At 39.2% G+C, this 19,657-nt stretch overlaps 1 protein-coding gene across 3 annotated transcripts in view; it reads left to right on the top strand.

Moving 5' to 3' along the window:
* The window catches only part of BEAN1 (brain expressed associated with NEDD4 1), a 96,952-nt gene that overhangs the window by 73,547 nt on the left and 3,748 nt on the right, over window positions 1-19,657 (top strand). For all 3 annotated transcript variants that reach the window (XM_074286552.1, XM_074286551.1, XM_074286550.1), the window contains one exon: window positions 6,176-6,317. In XM_074286552.1, coding sequence (XP_074142653.1) covers window positions 6,176-6,317 — 142 coding nt within the window. The remainder of the gene's footprint in view (window positions 1-6,175; window positions 6,318-19,657) is intronic.

The raw sequence follows: 19,657 nt of genomic DNA, 5'->3' as shown, positions 1-19,657 counted from the left end.
ACTGGATTTTTTAAAATATCCATTATTTCTAAAAATCTGTGCCTGATACTGGGAAAACAGTGGTTCATGTAGGACATGCTTGCTCTTGAGATGCTTATGGTCTAATGGAACAAAGAAGAAATACTCAGGTATGTGTATGGTATAAGAGAGAGTGAGATACATCCAAAGTTGAGTTCTCTGCTGAGTGCTTTGAGATATTTGAAAGGGAGCTCACTTTCTCTTTGGGAGAGTGGGGAGAGGAGGGAGAGGAGGGAGAGGAAGGCTTCCTGGAAAAAGCAGAACATTCTAGGCATGAAGAATGCCTGAGAAAAAGCCCAAAGATGGGACAGAGCAAGAGCAAAACAAAAATGAAAGGTTGAACTGGAACATAGAACACATGGAGAATACTGAAGTATTCTACTTGAAGTAGACTTGTGGATTATAGCATGATTATAAAAACTTTTGAATGGCAGAATTAGACATGTTTCCTTTATTCAACAGTGGAGAGTCTTTCCTTCCTTCTCTTCTTTGTTTTTGCTTCCCTTCCTTCTTCCCTGTATTTCCTTCCTTCTTACTTTTTTTCTTACTTCCTCTCTTCCTCCTTTCCCTTTTTTCCTCCCTTTCCTTCTTTTCTTTTTTATTTCCTTCCTTCCTTTCTTTCCTTCTTTTCTTCCTTCTGTCCTTTCTTCCTTCCCTTCCTTCCTTCCTTCCTTTCTTCTCTCTTTCCTTCCTTCCTTCTGCCCTTCTTTCCTTCATTCCTTCTCTTCTTCTGTCCACCTAGGGACTCTTACATGTGAGTGCTCTTTCCAAATTGCCTATACCTTTTCCTCTTTTATAAAGATTTCTTCTACCATATTTTTAAACTCTTTTGTCCCATGTAGTTTTATTTTTGCTTTCTTGAAATAGAGGAAATTGGGATTCAAATGGAGCTACTTGACGATGCCTTAAACGCAAATCACTTTGGCTCTCACTGATTGGCTAATAATAGGTCCCAGCCCAAGCCTTACTTGATCATTGACTGCGTTTTGATGGTTCAAAAAGAGGGTAAATAGCAATTATTTCTGTTCTGGTCAGAAACCCTGAGAGGTTTTTCCTTCCAGTTTGAGGTTTGGGGGCTTTTTATTGGGGGGGGGGATTTTGAGAAAGTAAACTGGGTCATCTTTTGTCTCATTTCTTACCTAGTCTTAAATCACTAAATACACAAACTGAGATCTGGGAAAGACCTTAGCTTAAAAAGGTCAGGGTCTCAGCCTGCATTAAAGCCATCATCAGTCATCCTGATCTAGGTCTTGCCACTGAACTTAAATGACTGGAACAAAGAGTAAAGCTGATGAAGTTGCCCATTCCTTCCTCTCTTATATTCACTTGCAAGTCAAGACATCATCCTCCCGGGTCATTGGTCCCAAACAAAGAACAAGCAACAAGCAGTAGTGGAGAGCCACCCTCAGTTTGGAATAGAAAAGTAGCATAATCATAGTAGTACATTAGGAAGATAATTACATAAATAATAAAACATATTTGGTGCATATTGTTCCTTATCCTGAAATTGAAAGCTTTCCACAATCTGTTTCCAAACAGCTTTTCCAGCCTTATTTACATTATTACCTTTCATATAACCTCTATTCCGACTCAGTTGCCCTACTGGATCACTGGAACTAACTGTTCTTGAAACTCATCATTACCCACCTCTGTGCATTCGAAGAAGCTATTCTCTTGTCTTAGACGCCTTCAGCTCAACTTGTCTCTCTGAACCCTTCTCCTCCTTCAAAGGCCAGCAGCAAATCTTCAATGAAGTCTTTTTTTTTATTCCTTCCAATGGAAGTGCTGGACCTCCTTAGATTTTCCCAGATCACTTTGTCCCTATCAAAAGTTACCTTATAACTTTTTCTGGGTATAAATGGCCTTTAACCCTTCTTGGTAAATTGAAAACTCTTTAAGGAAAAGAACTGGTGTTTTCATCTTTGCAATACCCAAGACCAATTCCAATTCCCTTGTGCACAGTAATGTATTTTATAGATATTTATTTAATTCGATTTGTTTCCATTTGGAATACTGGCAGGACACTTGGGCTTGAGCCCCAGCTATACCACCAAGTCGTTGAATGACCTTGAACATGACCGCATCACTAAGCCTCAATTTCACCATCTGTCAAATAGAAAGGTTGATGGTCTTAAGGTCTCCCTCAGCTTTAAAACAGGTTCTGATCTGCAATCATTCACATTCACTAAGCTGTGTGAATACAAGGGTTTAGACATCCAGAGAAGAGGCAGGACATTATGGTGTCAGAGAGATAAGTTGGCAGGTGCCATATCAGATTGCCTGCCTTGGCAGAGACAATTTGGATTGAGTGAAAATCAGGATATGTACAAGATAAAAAAGACTGTTAAAAAAAAAAAAACCCTCATCCTGAGGCTTGAGGGAACAGGGAAAGAGGCAGATTGGGAAATGTTCCTACAGATAACATACAACCCAGTCAACAAGATTATGATAGCTATGGCAGGATTTAAACTGTTTGATGATAAGGACAGAAAAACTAGTACATGAGTAAGAAGTAACCTGGGTGCGGGTCTTCTTTGTGACATTTATTATTAAGGTGTTCACTTAAGCAAGCCACTTAACTTGGAGGCAGCTAGGGGCATCAGTAGAGTCAGGAAGACCAGAGTTCAAATACTACTTCAGACTTTCTTGTTTATTTCCTTGGAAAATCACTTAACCTTTCTCAGCCTTTATTGATGGGTTTCCTCATGAATAAAATGAGGGGCTTAGATGCAATGGCCTCCCTTTCAGCTCTGAATCTGTGGTTCTGTGATGCCATGAATTTTTCTGAGCCTCAGTTTCCTCATCTGTAAAATAGTTAATATCCATACCATCTACTTCATAATGTGTCTGTGGGGATTATTAAAATTAAAAATTATCATGTCGATATTACAATAAGGTTTTCCAAGGGATTTTCTCATATTTTATTAGATAGGACAAGTATTATAATAATAATATTACATGTGGAGAAACTGAGACTCGGAGTTATTACTAATTACTGTTAATGTTTATAGTGTGATTTTAAAAAACCTCTTTATGTATGTTATCTTATTTGATCCTTACAATAACCCTGTGAAGTAGGTATGATTATTTTCTCCACTTTACAGACAAGGAAAATAAAGTTGAAAGTTAACTTGCCCAGGGTCACATCACTAGCCCAAGTCTGAAGCAAGATTTGAATTCAGCTCTTCCTGACTCCAATTCCAGCATTCTATGTTCTCTGTACCACCTTCTCTGTACTACTTGGCTCTTATTGACTTAGCCATGGTTAAACAGTTAATATGAGATGATACACCCAAATTGCTTTGAAGTGCTATATAACTGGGAATTATTATTGCCATTATTAAGGAGAGTCACTCTGCAATGCTTCAAGGCACAAAGGAGGTTCTTCCTGCCAGGAAAGCAAAGGGGAGGAGACTCTTGGCATTCATTGTACATGATCCCAGACCAGTCAGCAGCTCAGGGGGGACAGATTTCCTGCCCACTTCCTGATCCTCTGGAGGGCCCTGACCTTCCGTACAGCAGTATGTTGGTAATCTTTGATCCATTTGGCTAGCTCATCCCTGAAACAAAAGCCCTGGTGCTCCACAGAAGGTGAATAGAGCAGGGTGTTGGGTTAGCTTAGAAACTTAGGAGAAGGGCAGCTGGGTGGTGCAGTGGGTAGAGCTCTGAAGTCAGGAGGACCTGAATTTAAATGTGACCTCACTTAACTCTTCCTAGCTGTGTGACCCTGGGCAAGTCATTTACCCCAATTGCCTCAGGGGGAAAAAAAGAAAGAAAAAGAAAAGGAAAGAAAAGAAAGAGAGAGAGAGAGAGAGAGAGAGAGAGAGAGAGAGAGAGAGAGAGAGAGAGAGAGAGAGAGAGAGAAAGAGAAAGAGAAACAAACAAACAAACTTAGGAGAGTCCAGGAGCCTCAACCTCCCCCTCAGGAATCATCCCCAGTCTTTTCTCCCTACCCACATTGATAGCATGATGAATCTGTAGCATAGGAGACATACACACACACACACACACATATAGGATGCGGCTATCCCAGGGAGACAATGTGGTAAAAGAACTGGGCTAGAAGATAGGATTCAAATCTCAGCCCTATTATCTACTACTATCACACCACTCTTATTACTACTACTACTATCATTACGACTACTACCACTATCACTACTATTACCACTCTCATTACCACTACTATTGCTACTACTACCACTGCCACCTCTACTACTATCTTATCACTGTTACTACTACTACTACCACTCTCATTACTACTACTACTATTACTACTACTATACTATTACTACCTACTACTACTATTAATGCTACTACTACCTAGTACTACTATTATTATTTTACTACTACTACTACTACTACTACTACCATCACTATTATCACTCTTATTACTACTACTACTACCATTATCACTACTATTATCACTATCATTACTACTACTACTACTATCACCACCACCACCACTACTACTACTAGCAAACTTTTATATAGTAGTCACTATGTGTCAGTGCTCTGTGCTTTATAAGTATTATCTCATTGGAGCACCACAACAACTCTGGGAGCTTGGTGCTATTATTCCCATTTTACAAAGAAATAAACCGAGGCAAACAATGGTTAAGTGACTTGCCCATCATCACACTCTTTACCAAAGAGATTCCACTTCCAGGAATATACACCAAAGAGTCATTGACAAAAGAAAAAACTGTACAACCACCAACATTTTAATGGCAAAACATTTAACGGTAGCAAAGAATTAGAGTCAAAAATCAATGCCCATCAGCTGGGAGAGGAATAACCAAATTGTGGTACCAGAATGTAATGGTCTGTTTCTTATTTAAGCTAAAGAAACAACAATGTAAGTCATATCTTCTATCAGAGAAGCGTGGAAAGATTAATCTGCTGATGCAAGTGAAATAAGCTGAGATAAGATAATTCCACATAGCGACATTCAGAGACTGTCGGTTTGGACAAAGAACAACAGAGATGTTCATTCAGGGGCCATCAAACCATGATGGATTTGGTAAACGAAACTCAGTTTATGTGCTGTATAATCATAAGAGTATTCATGGAATTTTAAAGCCAAGAAATCTTAGAACATCGACTGTTAAAGCTGGAATAATCTCAGAACAGAATGTTAGAGCCAGTGGGGACATTAGATATAATATCAATAGAATATAAAATGTATTTTTTAAAACTCTAGTGTTACAGTAGAAAGAACCTTATAATGGATAATATCAGAGATGAATGCGATCTTAATTGCAAAGGCTAGAAGAAACCTTAGTTTATCAATTCTAATAATCCCTCCTTTTTCTTCCCCTTCCCCCTGCATTTTATAAATAAATAAATGGAAGCCAAGGTATTGTCTATAGCAGTATAGGACCCCTGGAGCCATGATGCTTCAAGATCTCCTCAAAACCTTCAGGGTGACCTATGTATGTGCCTTCCTGGGTTTGTTGGATTATGGAGTAGGAAGAAATCAAAGAAGGACAGGGGAGGAACAAATTTTAAGAAAAAAGCCAAATTCTCCATTTTCCATGCTGATAAAGAAGCCAGAAAATACTAGCATGGAATTTGAGCCAAAAAAAGTGATTCAATTCAGTTTCAGGATGGTAGTTGACAACCCCAATTCTTTTTCCCTGGGTAGATATTCAGATGAGTTTCCATTATAGCCTTGGAGAAAGGCAACCAAAAAGCACCCAGAGGGAAAAAATAAATATCTCTCCTCATATTCCACTGATAATTCTCACACTGAATAATCTACCAGAAGAAAATTGAGTTGATTGTATAATTTTTCCCCCAACGGTGTGGTTACCCTAACCCTGTTGAGCTCAGACTTTTGCTTAATAATAATAATAAACATTCCCATTTCTGTAGGGCTTTAAAGCTTATAAAAGTCTTTCCTCACAAGAGTCCTTGAGTTGGATAGTGCACATAGCATTATTCCCATTTTGATCATTGAAGAAAGACATTTAGAGTGATGAAACAACTTGTTCAAGATCACAGGACAGCAAGTGCCAGGAGTTGGACCCATCCATTCAGAGACCATGATTAGTGTTCTTTCCACCACTCCCCTCACCAGCCACGGTCCGTTTCTACTCCTCTCTCAAACCAGTTGCCATTCCTTTCTGGAAATGAGAGTTTGCCTGTTCTTTTCTAGCTCCAGACGGCTTCTCCTATGGTGGCTCTATTGGAGAGCTGAGATCCACCTGCATCGAGGAGTTCCCTCCCGCCTTTGACTTTGGTGCCTACATGGAGACATTGTCCCAAGTCAACGTGCTGTACCCAGACTCACCACCAGGGTAAGGAATTCTCAAAGATCTTGGGATCCAAAAAAATCACAGAATTAGAGATAATTTCACCAGAGGATTTTAAGCTAGTTTTAGTTTTAAAACTTTATTTTACTGATGAGGAAAGGGAGGCTCATAAAGGGGACTGACTTGTCCAAAGTCACAAAGTAGCAAGTAGTCATGATAGGATTCTGACTCAAGAGTTCATGGTCTTTCCATTTTAAGTCCTTATTAACTTATCAGATGCCCATTACCTCATAGTGCCTGACAACCAGCCTGTAAAGCATAGGTAGTGCAAATGTCAATTAATCCTTTTTACAGATGAGAAAACCAAGTCACTGAATTTAGAAATGAATCTAGTAAATTTATTTAGAAATGTATGAATTTAGAAAATTTTACTAGGAATAGGACCCTGGTTTCCTATGCATGAACCTGTTTTCTGTTCACTAGAGTTGTTCTTCTGACAGCCAAAGGAATTCATAAAATCTAGATCTAAATTTCTAGACAAGACCTTGGGGTTCATCCAGCCCAACTGTCTTATTTTATAGCTGAAATAACTGAGGCCTGGAGAGATCAAGCAGCCTGCCTAAGGTCACACAGGTAGAAAATGGCAGAGCCAAAATTCAAACTCAGTCCCAGGGACTCCCAGTTTAGTGTTCTTTCACATAGTTTCTCTATTCCAGACACAGAAGCAGGGAAAACCAGATTTGAATTTCACTTGTGACACTGTGGGACCAGAGCAACAGAGTTTTTCTGGGTCTTATTTCTCTGGCCTAGAAAATGGGAAGAATAACATCTCTGGGACCCACTTCATAGGTTTTGTAAAGCTAAAATGTGATAAGAAAGATAAAATACTTTTTAGACATTAAAAGTGTTCTCTAAATGTCTGTTGCTATTTTTTTAAATGTCAGTCAACAAACATTTATTAAATTCCTACTATATATCACTGTACTAAGTTTTAAGGATACAAATGTCCCATTAAGTACCATAGCTCTCACGGACTGAAGGCCAGATACGTTACATTTCCATTCATCCCCCAAGGTTCTAAGGTACCCTTATGAGGTTTGGGGGCTTTAGGTTCCTTGTAAAAAGCTCCAAACTCCGTCAATGCTATTCTTGTTGATTATAGGAAATAATCCCTGAATCTCAGTATTATTTAACCACTAATTATCAGATTAACTTTTACAAAGGAATAGTTCCTTCATAGGTATGACCATAAATAAACTTATTTCCTCACATCTTGGGAACATGTCTTCTCCTCCCACCGCCCCACACCCTTATATCACCTCTATGTCTAGGGATAAGGGGAGGGTTCAAGGTTTAAAGAAACCCCCCAAAACTTCCTTAGGGTTCAAAGTCCCAGGCATTTCTCTGGGTTTCCATGCTGAGATGTCCAGTTACATCATCCCACCTGGAATGGTGGCACTAGGTTTTCATGACTCAAACTCTTGGATTATTTGGAATTTACTACCAGGAACTAAAACTGAGGACAAACAAAACAGAAATGAAACTATTACTCCCAGACTCATTTCTTTTATTTTAATTAAAGCTTTTTAATTTTCAAAAGATATGCATGGATAATTTTTCAACATTAATTTTGCTCCCCTTCTCCCTACCCTCTCCCCTAGTTAGCAAGTAATCCAATATATGTTTAACATGGTAAAAAAATATATGTTAAATTCAATATACGCATACATGTTTATATAATTATCTTGCTGCACAAGAAAAATCAAATCAAAAAGGAAAGAAATTAGAAAGAAAATAAAATGCAAGCAAACTACAACAAAAAGAGTGAAAATGCTATGTTGTGATCCACACTCAGTTCCCATAGTCCTCTCTCTGTATGTAGATGGCTCTCTTCATCATAAGATCATTGGAACTGGTCAGACCCATTTCTTAGAACCCAAGTAACCAAGAAGGGGACAAGGGAAGGAAATCCTTTTCTTCTTTCACTACACAAATATTAGTTGTAATAACAAAAATTGTTTATTATTATTATTATTCCATAAACCAATACAAGCTCTAGTAGCTGGTGGAGAACATTACCAGTCAGTCTACTAAGCTGAGTCCCAAGCCATTCCCCATGTCTAAGGAGAGGGAAGTTTGTGTAGCAGGAGTATTACTTTAGCTAGGAGGGCAATATGGCCCTGGGTCTGTGCAATCACCTTAAACCATCCAGTATTTCCATAGTTCTTTCAAGTTGCAATGGATCTTCTTCACAACAGCAGTTTTATAGACCAGGACACTGAAATTCAGACACATTTGGTGATTTGCCCATGCTCACCCAGCTAGGGGCAAGGCTGGTATTCAAATCCAGGTCTTAGAGTTCCAAATTCTTCCTCTTTCTATTCCTCTGTTACACAGCCTCAAGGAACAGACTTGTGTTTTTCAAACTCCAGGGTTGAATTGAATGTTGAGTGGAATGATTCTAATTTTTCTGAGATCTTGGAACGACAGCCTATGTTGGTTACATGTCATTTTCTTCCCTCTTGATTGAGGGACTAATCAGTCAGAAACGTGAAGCCATGGAAACCTAAGTGTAAACACCCACAGCCCCTCATGCCATCTGGTGGTTTCCTAAGTGTCTGATTGGAAAGATGAGCCAATAAGCTTGGTCCATTGAGCACAGATGGGTGAATGCTCAAATCAGTGCTGGAGTGTTGGAGGGGGGGCTGAAGGAGAGAGGCGCCATTCTTATATGGAGCCATGAGGGAGTCTGTGTTCTGCTTGGGGTTTCTGGCCTAGCAAGGAACACAGGCCATGCTAAGCCTGGGGAATTTAATTTAAAGATTAGATTAGAAAGCTTAGGTGCCACTAAGTCTGGAACTGGAGTAGACTGCTTTTATCTGCACGTCTAATGACCTTTCCCTGGTATATCATTTCTCATTTTGTATATTCTATTTGCTTTGTGAATGAACCCTAGAAAACACACTCCAATGGCCCAAAGCTGAATTGTAGCCACAGGGGATAAAGACAGAGGGAGAGAGACAGAGACAGAGAAAGAAAGGGAGAGGGAAAGGGGGGAGAGGTGAGTAGGAATAGAATGTGGTAGATTTCTAAACCTATGGAGATAGACTGGCTCAGAACAGATTGTTGGGCCTTAGAGAAGCAGCATCCTATACTAGAAAGAGCTAGAAACCTGATTCTGGTTCTGGTCCTTTGGGGGTCTTAAACATGTCATCACAGACATGTGATGTTACCCCTTCCTTTTAGTAAACTCTCATAACTCCCTATTATCCCTATAAACAAACAGAAAATCTTACATTTGACTTTTAAATCCTTCCTAACCTGCCCTTCCCCACCTTTCCAGTCTTCTTGCACCATATTCCATGCTGCATTCTCCATGGCACTGGCCTCCTTGCCATTCCATGCACAAGATACCTCCATCTTCCAACTCCAGGCATTTCCCCAGGCTATTCCCCAGGCCAAATTGGATGAGGAAGGCCTAAGATTCAGGGTTCAATCTTTCATAAGGCTCTGCCTAAGAATATTGTACTGTGGGAAGAAACCAGTTTGAGAGTCTTGAGTTCAAATTCTAGCCTCTACCATTTGTTAACTTAAATCAATGTAGAATAAGTTGTTTTCCTTAATTGGACCTCAGTATTCTCATTTGTAAAAGGAAAGGGTGGCACTGGATGAACATTTGAATCCTGGGATATTGGAACCAGAGAACCACCATAAAACTTAACTGGTGGAGAGCCTGATAAGTGAGGTTCTCTTCACTCGTTATTTCTCTTGCCTATCATCTGCCCTGCCTCAGTGTCCTATGAGTTCAATGTTCAGGAAATTTGAAAGTAGATACATAGCATATTAGAGCTGGAAATCAGAGGCCAATGGCTAGATCAGAACCCTCTCAGATATATTTTCTTAAAAGCAGCTGCTTGCACAAAAGAGTTTGAATGTCCTTTGAAATGGTTTTCTATACCCATTTAGGAGAAATTGGGCATCAAATTCCCATGATTTGGTCAGGGTCCTGAGGGGCTCCAGGATTGTCCCATCCCAAATAGCTATTCACTCAATCCATCCTGACAGCCCTGAAGAGGTCACCAACACCCTTCCCCAGGGGCTGCTGATTCCCTCAAGAATCCACCAGCTTCTGCACTGCCTGTCACATTGATTTCATGTGAGATATTCTACAAAATGACAGCCCTGAAGGGAAAAGAGACAAGCTGATGTATCTCTGCCCTTCACAGCCTCCAGTGGGCTTAGTTAGACAAAATATGCTTTTGCCCCATTCCTTTGGAGTTTCCTTTGCTCTGAGATACTGGTAAACCTCAGGCAAGGGGGTAACCTATAGGTCTGACAAGAGACCCCTTAACATCAAGCACACCTGAGGACATTGTTGGAAGTTTCCCTCTCTATCCTTCTCATAATTCATACTTCTGCCTTCTCCTCTCATTCAATAATAAAAACAATACCACATAGTAATAAATCTCCTCTCTTTCTTTTCTTCTTACCATAAAATGTTAAAGCTCCAGCTTTAACCAGAAACCTGAGAACATGCAGTATTAGAACATTGAACCTAGAATGGTTGACTTTTGAGGGAATTTCTGAGACTTGGTTAACCTGCTGACCAGAAAAGCAACAGCTATTCACCAGCCCAACTCCATTATTGATTAGAATGAAGACTATTCCCAACTTACATTGGTCTCACTCTTCAGGCAGCCTGGTGCCCCCAGTGAGCAATACATTATGGTACTGAACATAGAAAAGATGCCCAATTGGCCCCAGCCTACTATAATTCAGAACTCCAGTGCTCAAGCAATCCATTAGCCTCAGCCTTCCCAGTAGCAGATATTGTAGACGTGCCCCAGCACAATCAACAGGATATAGAATGTCAATTCAGGAAGGTATCTTGGAATATAGACTCTTAGAGCCAGAAATGTCATGTTTTACAGAGAAAGAAACTAAGAAAGGAAGGAGAGAAGGTGATTCATAGCCAGTTCATACCATAGTTAGTGACAGTTAACAAGAGAATCCAAACTGCCCTTCTGGGAATTTTTTTTCCCATTTCATGTTGCTTATACAGCATGCCATAACACTAAGAAAGCACCTCTTAAGACCTAGCAGGTGATCTTGGGCCCTTCGTTCATTGTAACAAATATTTATTAAAGAAGAAAAGAGAGAGGAAAAGAAGGGAAGGAGGGAATGAAGGGAGGGAAGAAGGAAATGAAGGAGGAAAGGAAGAAGAGAGAGGAAAGGAAAAAGATGGAGGGAGGGGAAATGGAAGGAAGGAAGGAAGGAAAGAAGGAAGGAAGGGAAAGGAAAGGAAGAGGGAGAGAGCAAAAAAAAAGAAAGAAGGGAGGCATGGAAGGAAGAAAGGGAAAAGTAAAAATATATATAAGATGAATGGGGAAGGAAAAAAAAGATGGAGGGAAGAAGAAAAGGAGGGGGAGGGAGGGAAGAAAACCAGCATTTATGAAGCACCTACTATAAGCAAGACAGTATCCTCAAAGAAGAGAAAGAAATGCGCCTTTTTCAGCTGCAGCTCATAACTCTGGGACTGGAGCTCTTATAGCTCTGAGGCCAACCACTTAACCTCTGTGGCTCCCTTCCCTCCCTGGGAAAATAGCAGTGATAATTCGGGCCACCTCTCCGGTCTCGAGCTGGCTGCGTAGATTAATCACCACCAAACTGCTGGGGAAAACCTTACCAAGGGCCACAGAGATGCTAAGTGCTCCAATAACTTCTCTCCATCTCCATCTCTGAGGAAATAGGTTTCCATTTCACCTTAAGTTTGTGGAGGGGAAAGCTCTTTTTAATTCACCAGAAGCAGCTGGGATCCACACTTTTAAATTCCTTCCCTCCCTTCATTGAGGCTGCTTCTTGTTATTCACCCACCTGCTCTAAGGGAACTGTTTGTTTTTAAAATTGACCTTCATCTGTACGGTGAATTAATTCTTCTGAACACAAAGTTCTCCCTTTCTAGACCACTGAATAGCCTATGACTGTTCATGTCTGTATCCAATCAGTTAATCAAAAAGCATTTGTTATCTGTTGATAAAAAAGCATTTGTTAATTCCCCAGTAGACAAAGGCAAAATAGAATAGTATGATAGTTAGAGAGCCTGCCTGGTAGCCAGGAAAACCGGGTTCAAGTGACAGCTCTGTGATACTAAGCAAATCTCTAAGCCTCTGAATGGACAAAGCCAGAGCCATCAGTTCAGAGGTCCAGTCGCCTGAACCAGAACCAGATTGAAATATAATTGGGAAATATTTAACAAAAGAAATAAACATACAGTGCAACATAGATGGTGTGAATTTATGGCTTTCTAAACCAATCTACAGCTTTTCTACTGGAGTTTGATACTACTATTCAAAGCAAGTAAGATTCTACAAGTTGTAGAGAAGGTATTGAAAAAAGTTTCCCCATCTAGGAGGTCATACTTGTTGTCCACTCTTCAGTGCCATTTCCTTCTCTGGCTCATTTTACAGCTGAGGAAATAGACAAAAGGGGGAAGTAATTTGGCCAGGGTCATACAACTACTTAGTCTCTGAGGCATTCTTATCCATTGCTCCACTCAGCTGCCCAGGATGCCCATAGCTAGTATCTGAGGCTAAATCTGAACTCAGGTTACTGATTCTAGGCCCAGCATCCTATCCATTGTGTCACCTAGCTTCCCCCAATCTATTTTAAATCTAAATCACAGATTTACAGCTGGAAGGAACCTTAGAGAGGCCATGAAGTCCAATTCCCTCATTTTATGTATGAGGAAATTGAAGCTGATTAATGGTTAACTGACTTGTCCAAGGTCATATAGCTAGCTAATAAAAGTCTGAGAAAAAATTTGAATTCAGGACTTCCTGAGTTTAAGCCTACCCTTTAACCTAGCATCACCTAGCTGTTTCATTAGTTCCCTAAACCAGAAGTTCTCAAAACTTTTTGGTCTCAGGACCCCTTTATGCTCTTAAAAAATTTAGGATCCTAAAGAGTTCTTATTATATGGGTTATGTGAATTGGCATTTACTATATTAGAAATTAAAATATCTTAGTGTTACTTTTTAAATATATTTGACCTTAAGGACCCTCTGAAAAGTTGTTGGGAACTCCCATCAATCTCCAGGCTACGTTTTTAGGAATTCCCTGACCTAGAACCAATGAAATCACAAGTCCAGTCCCTCTCCTCAGGGAGTTTACAAATTCTACCAAGGGAGAAACATGTATCTTTATAAGCATATACAAAATATATATAGAAAAATTTTTAAAATTTCAGAGGAGAGGCTCTAGTCACTAATCATTATTAGAGCACTTTCCATATGTTAATCTCTTTGATCTTCACAACAACTGAAACAAGTATTTTTAGCTATTGCTATTCCCATTTTATAGAGGAAGAAATTGAAACTATTAGGTAAGTGACTTGTACAAGGTCACATAGCATAACTGAGATAGTCTTCCTGACTTCAAATACAGTACCCAATGCTTCCCATTCCAATTGAATATCACCTTCTAAGGTCAAGGGTTGCCATTTTTAATCTTTGTGTTTCCAAAGACTGATCCACTTCCTCACACATAATAGGTCTTAGTAAAGGAAAGAAAATAAATTAGTTAATCCATCAACAGAGATAAAAGTTTTTCTGGAAGAAAAAAATGAACAAATCAAGTTTTCTAACTGCCAACATCAATGACATCTTTGTTTTTATTAATCTTGTAATGAACTAGGGAGGATGATAATAATATTATATAAATAGAGCTTCATTACATTATCAATAGTGGAAGTATTATTATCCTTATTATCCTCATTTTGCTGTTGTTGTTCAGTTGCTTTTTGTTGTGTCCAACTCTTCATTATCCCATTTGGCAAAGATACTAGAGTGGTTTGCCATGGTTCTTCAGTTCACTTTACAGATGAGGAAACTGAGGCAAATGGGGTTAAGTGACTCACCCATAATCATACAGCAACTAAGTGTCTGAGGCTGGATTTGAACTCAAGAAAAGGAGCCTTCCTGTCTCCAAGCTGGGCTCTCTATTTACCAAACCACTGTATATAGTAAGCACTTAAATGGCTTTTGAATGAAAGATGGTGATAATTGATGGGTATAGTACCAGTACTGGTGGCTGAGAGGTACAGTGAGAACTGGTAAGGTTTACACGCTTAGAACAGATGGTCCTAACTAAGCCATCATGTTACACAAACCTCTGAACCTCATTCTTGCTGAGGATGCCAAATTCTCCTTGGGTTTAATTGGCAGAATCTTTGAAGCACTGTTGGCTCCCCAGGTTCCTTTGGGGCACAAATGTGATAGATACAGATGGTGTATATGGAACCCTGATTTCAACTGAATTCAACAAGCATGTATTTGACAGTCAAGCAGTACAGTAGTTAAGAGTTCTGGACTTGGAGTCAGGAAAATGGAAGTTTTAATCCTGCCCCAGACTCTTACTACCTGTGTGACCCTGTGGGGTGGTCATTTCATTTCCATCTGCCTCAGTTTATTCATCTGTGAAATGGGAATAATGATTACATCTTCCAGGGTTGTTCAAATGAGAGAATGCACATTAAGCACTTTACAAATCTTTTTTTTTATTTTAATAGTACATTATTATACAATCATATGTAAAGATGATTTTCATTTTTGTAAGATTTCGTTTTGTAAGTTCCAAATGTTTCCCCTAGTTCCTTACCACTCCCTTTTTCATACTAGCAAGCAACTGATAGAGGTTATACATATACATTCATTTTTAACATAATTTCAAATGAGGTATATTGGGAAAGAAAAATCAGAACAAAGAGGGGAAAATATGAGAAAGAAAAAAGAAAGAGAGAGAGGAAAAAAAAGTGAAAATAGTATGCTTTGATCCATATTCAGTCTCCATAGATCTCTCTCTGGATGTGGATAGCATTTTCCATTCAAAGTTTATTGGGGGGAAAATTTTATTGGAATTGCCTTAGATCACTGAATTGCTGAGAAGAGCTTAGTCTACATAGTTGATCGTCACACAATCTTGCTGTTACTATGTACAGTGTTTTCCTGGTTCTACTCAATTCATTTTACATCAGTTCATGTTATTCTTTACAGGCTTTTCTGAAATCAGCCTGCTCATCACCATCCATTACATTCATATACATAACTTATTCAGCCATTTCCCAGTTGATGGATAGCTACTCATTTCCCAATTCTTTGACACCACAAAAAGAGCCACTACAAACATTTTTGCACATGTGGGTCCTTGTCCCTTTTTTATGATCTCTTTGGGATGTGTATATATATATATATGTATATATATATATATACACACACACATATGTGTGTGTGTGTGTGTGTGTGTGTGTGTGTGTGTGTGTGTGTGTGTGTGTGTATAGTTTTATAGCCATTTGGGCATAGTTCCAAATTGCTTTCCAGAATGGTTGAATCAGTTCACAACTCCACCAACAATGCATTAATGTCTCAGTTTTCCTACATCCCCTCCAGTATTTGACATTACCTTTTCCTGTCATCTTAGCCAATCTGATAGGTGTAAGGTGGTACCTCAGAATTGTTTTAATTTGCATTTCTCTAATCAGAGCACTTTACAAATCTTAAAGGCTAGCTATTAAACACTTGCTATATGCTGGGAACTGTACCAGGCACTAGAGATACAGAAATGAAACAAGAACAATCACTGCTGACATTCTACTAGGGGAAAACTATGTACACAGATAAGTACAGAATACAGACAAAGTCATTTCTAAAGGAATCTTAAGAGTTCATCTTGTCAAGCCTCCTCATGTTACTGAGGAGGAAATCAAGGCCCAAAGATGCTGGGGGTTTGCTCAGAGTTAAACCCACGAATCATAGTGTCAGATCCAGGACCCAATGCCACTTCTTCTTATCCCTGTTCTTTTTTCTGAATCTCTCTGGAAATCTGGTTCTTGAATGATTTATGAAGCCAAAAATAACATTTCCATCAAAGATACATATTGTTTATTTCAGCTTTGCATCTTGATCCTGAAGGTCAGAAGTCCTCCCAACTTTCAGCATCCCCTCTCAAGAGCCACTTAAGGTCATTCTTCATGAATGACAGCTATTTACTTAAATTCTCTTAGGTTTCCGTGACAACAAGCTCAACTTATATTCAATCTCAGTGAAAATGATAAAGCCAGATCTGGATTTATTTGTCCTAGTACCCTCACTCACTATTCCTACAATCATCTTTTGTTCCTGGTGCAAAGGGAACAATCTCAGATAGAGATATTAACCCTGTCCTTACTATCACTTTCAAAACACTTAGCTTCCAAAAGAAAAATGTCAGAATAATTGAATGATCCCACATCCTAAAATCTAGAGTAGAAGAGGGCTTGAAACAAGTCTAATCCCTTCTTTTGGCAGGTAAAGAAACAAAACTGAAGAAAGTCACACAGCTAATGAGTGACAGGATAGTTATTTGAACCCAGCATCCCCCCAAATTGCAAATCCAGAAAATGTGGTAGGATGGAAAGGAAAGAGCATGAGTCCCAGCCTTGTGACATGGTTTTGGATCTGAAGGGGACCATTAAAATCCTTTGAGTCTAACCTTTCATCTTACTGACCTATATCAAAGCACAACTTCTCTGAATGATCAGTTTCCCCAGTATAAAATGGGCATCCTGCCCACTTTGAAGTTTTTGTGAAACTTCAATGTATGTTAATGCAAGTTAGATAATAACCATACTTTATATCCCAGGCACCTAGCATTAGTGTCAGCATCTAGTAGGTGCCTAATAAATGTCTGCTCCTTATTTACACAATGATTTGGCTACCTTTGATTTTATCAATATTAATTCTTTGCAGGGCAATTGGGAAAGAATATTGGGCCTGGAGTCAGAAGGATTTGAATTGAAATATAACTTCTGACATTTGGGAACTGTGTTATACTGTGCTAAGTCATTTAGTCCTGTTTGCCTCAGTTTCCTTATCTGTAATATGAATTGGAGAAGGAGGCAAACCACTCTGATATTTTTGTCAAGAAAATCCTGTTTGACCAGCCCTGAAGTCAGGAACCAGCCCTGAAGTCTGGAGGACCTGAGTTCAAATCTGGCCTCAGATATTTAATACTTCCTAGCTATGTGACCCTGGGCAAATCACTTAACCCCAATTGCCTCAGCAAAAAAAAAAATAAAAAAGAAAAAGAGAAAAATCCTGTTTGCTTCAGTTTCCTCATCTATAAAATGAGCTAGAGAAGGAAATGGCAAACCACTCCAATATCTTTGCCAAGAAAACCCCAAATGTAGTCACAAAATGTAGGACTCAGCTGAACAATAACCACCAAATGACTACAGAGGGTAGCAGTTGATTAGAGACACCCAGTGCTAGGGGAAAGAGTTTGAACTCAATGTGGTTGACAACAGAGAGTCATGGAGAAGAGTTTCACTTTGAATAACATGACCTGATCTGCCAAGTTATCAATATTTAAAGGCTGTCACTTGACTAGGGCTCTGTTACAGGAAAGCAAAGAAGAAATTCTCTTTTCCCCTCTTAATCTACAAGGGAGACATCCTGGTGAAGGTGGGATCATGGATAGGGTTCAAGTGAGCAAAATACAGCAATCTGGCAGATGGAGGTAGCTAGAACAAAGAGAGCAGAGTGTGAAGGGTGACAGGGGCTTCTGGGAAATATCAGAAAAGAATGAAGGCCCTGGAGTCAGGAGGACCTGAATTCAAATGTAGCTTATTAACTATGTGACCCTGAGCAAGTCACTTAACCCCACTTACCTCAAAAAAGAAAAAAATAATCATGTAAGGATACAGAGGGAGGAATGCTGATGATCCTGGAGAGGAAAGTAGCTACCAAAAAGTTACTCAAGAATCACCTCCCAGCCCCAACCAGAAGAACCTCTACAGAAGATTTTTCTAAAGCACAAGGTTCTAGTCCCAGTTGGACCACAACCAAGCTTTGAGACCCTGAGCAGGTTACTTCAATTAGTCCTACAACAAACATTTTTTAAGTCCCTGTGATATACCATGCATATGTTAGGTGCTAGGGATACAAAAACAAAAATTAAATAGTTCCTGTCCTTGGGGAGCTTATAACAAGAGATATATGCATATATTTACATATAATGTAATATATTATATATTTTCATATAATATTGATATAAAACAATTTTATGTGTAAGGCATTTGCAGCTAGAGAGATCAGAAGAGACTTCATATAATAATAATAATAGCGTTCATATAGCACTTTTAAGTTTGCAAAGTGCTTTATGAATATTATCTCATTTGATCCTAATAACAACTCTAGGAGGTAGCACCTACCTCCTAGGTGCCATTATTTTCTCATGTACACATGAGAAATTGAGGCAGAGGCAAAGCAACTTGCCAAGGTCACACGGTTAGTAGATGTCTGAGGTGGGATTCATATTCGGGTCTGATTTGAAGTAGGGCCTTAAAGGAGAAGGTCTATGGAATTGAGAAGATTGTTCACTCCAGAGTTCAAAGATCCAGAGATAGAAAATAGAGCATCTTCTATGAGGAACAGAAAGAAAGCCAGTTTGACAGAACCATAGTCTGTGAAGGGGAGTAAGATGTAGTAAGATTGAAAAGGTAAACTGAGACTGTAGGATTCCTAAGTCTATTCTATCTCTCAAATCATTGTCTAAAGATCCTACATCAAGATCCCATATTCCACATTCCCTTTGAGCTAGAATAGATGGTGTCATTATCATGGTATGTTCTAGGTCCCATCCAGCTCAAATATTTCATCTGAAGGATTCTCATCCAGTTCCAATATTCCATCATCGAAGATCCTCTTCACCAACATTCCAGCAATAGTATTTTTTGGTCAAAGGCCCCTTCTTTTTCCAATTATCTGAGTCTATGAATCCTGTGCTTTATTTATTGCAACTTTAGGTTGTACTACTCTGACCTGAAATTCCCTCAACTAGATCTTTTGTCATCTTTCAAGGTCAGTTTTGTTGTTATCATCTTCTTCCTCCTCCTTTTCTTCCTCCTCTTTCCTCCTCTTCTTCTCTCTCCATGCCTTCCCTGATTCTTTTCAAGTTATTCTTCTCCTTCCCTTCTCAGTATGCTTTTGGAATGAACAACAGTGTAGAATACAAATGCAGCCTCAGACACTTACACTGGGAAAATCACTTCACCCTATTCACTTCAGTTTCCTCATTTGTTATTCAGTTATTTCAGTCATGTCTGAATGACTTTATGGTCCGATTTGGAGTTTTCTTGAAGAAATACTAGAGTGGTTTGTCATTTCTTTCTCCAATTCATTTTATAGATGAAGAAATATGAAATGACTTGCCCAAGATCCTACAGTTAATATCTGAAGCTATCTTTGTCAGGTTTGAACAGGCCTGGTGCTCTATTCACTGTATCACCTAGCTGCCCTTCCTCATCTATAATATGGAATTAATACTAGCACCCACCCTCCCAGATTGTGTGA

The sequence above is a fragment of the Sminthopsis crassicaudata genome, chromosome 2 (genome assembly GCF_048593235.1).
Source record: "Sminthopsis crassicaudata isolate SCR6 chromosome 2, ASM4859323v1, whole genome shotgun sequence".
In the NCBI taxonomy this organism is placed as follows: domain Eukaryota; kingdom Metazoa; phylum Chordata; class Mammalia; order Dasyuromorphia; family Dasyuridae; genus Sminthopsis; species Sminthopsis crassicaudata.
This window is presented reverse-complemented; position numbering and strand designations above follow the sequence as displayed.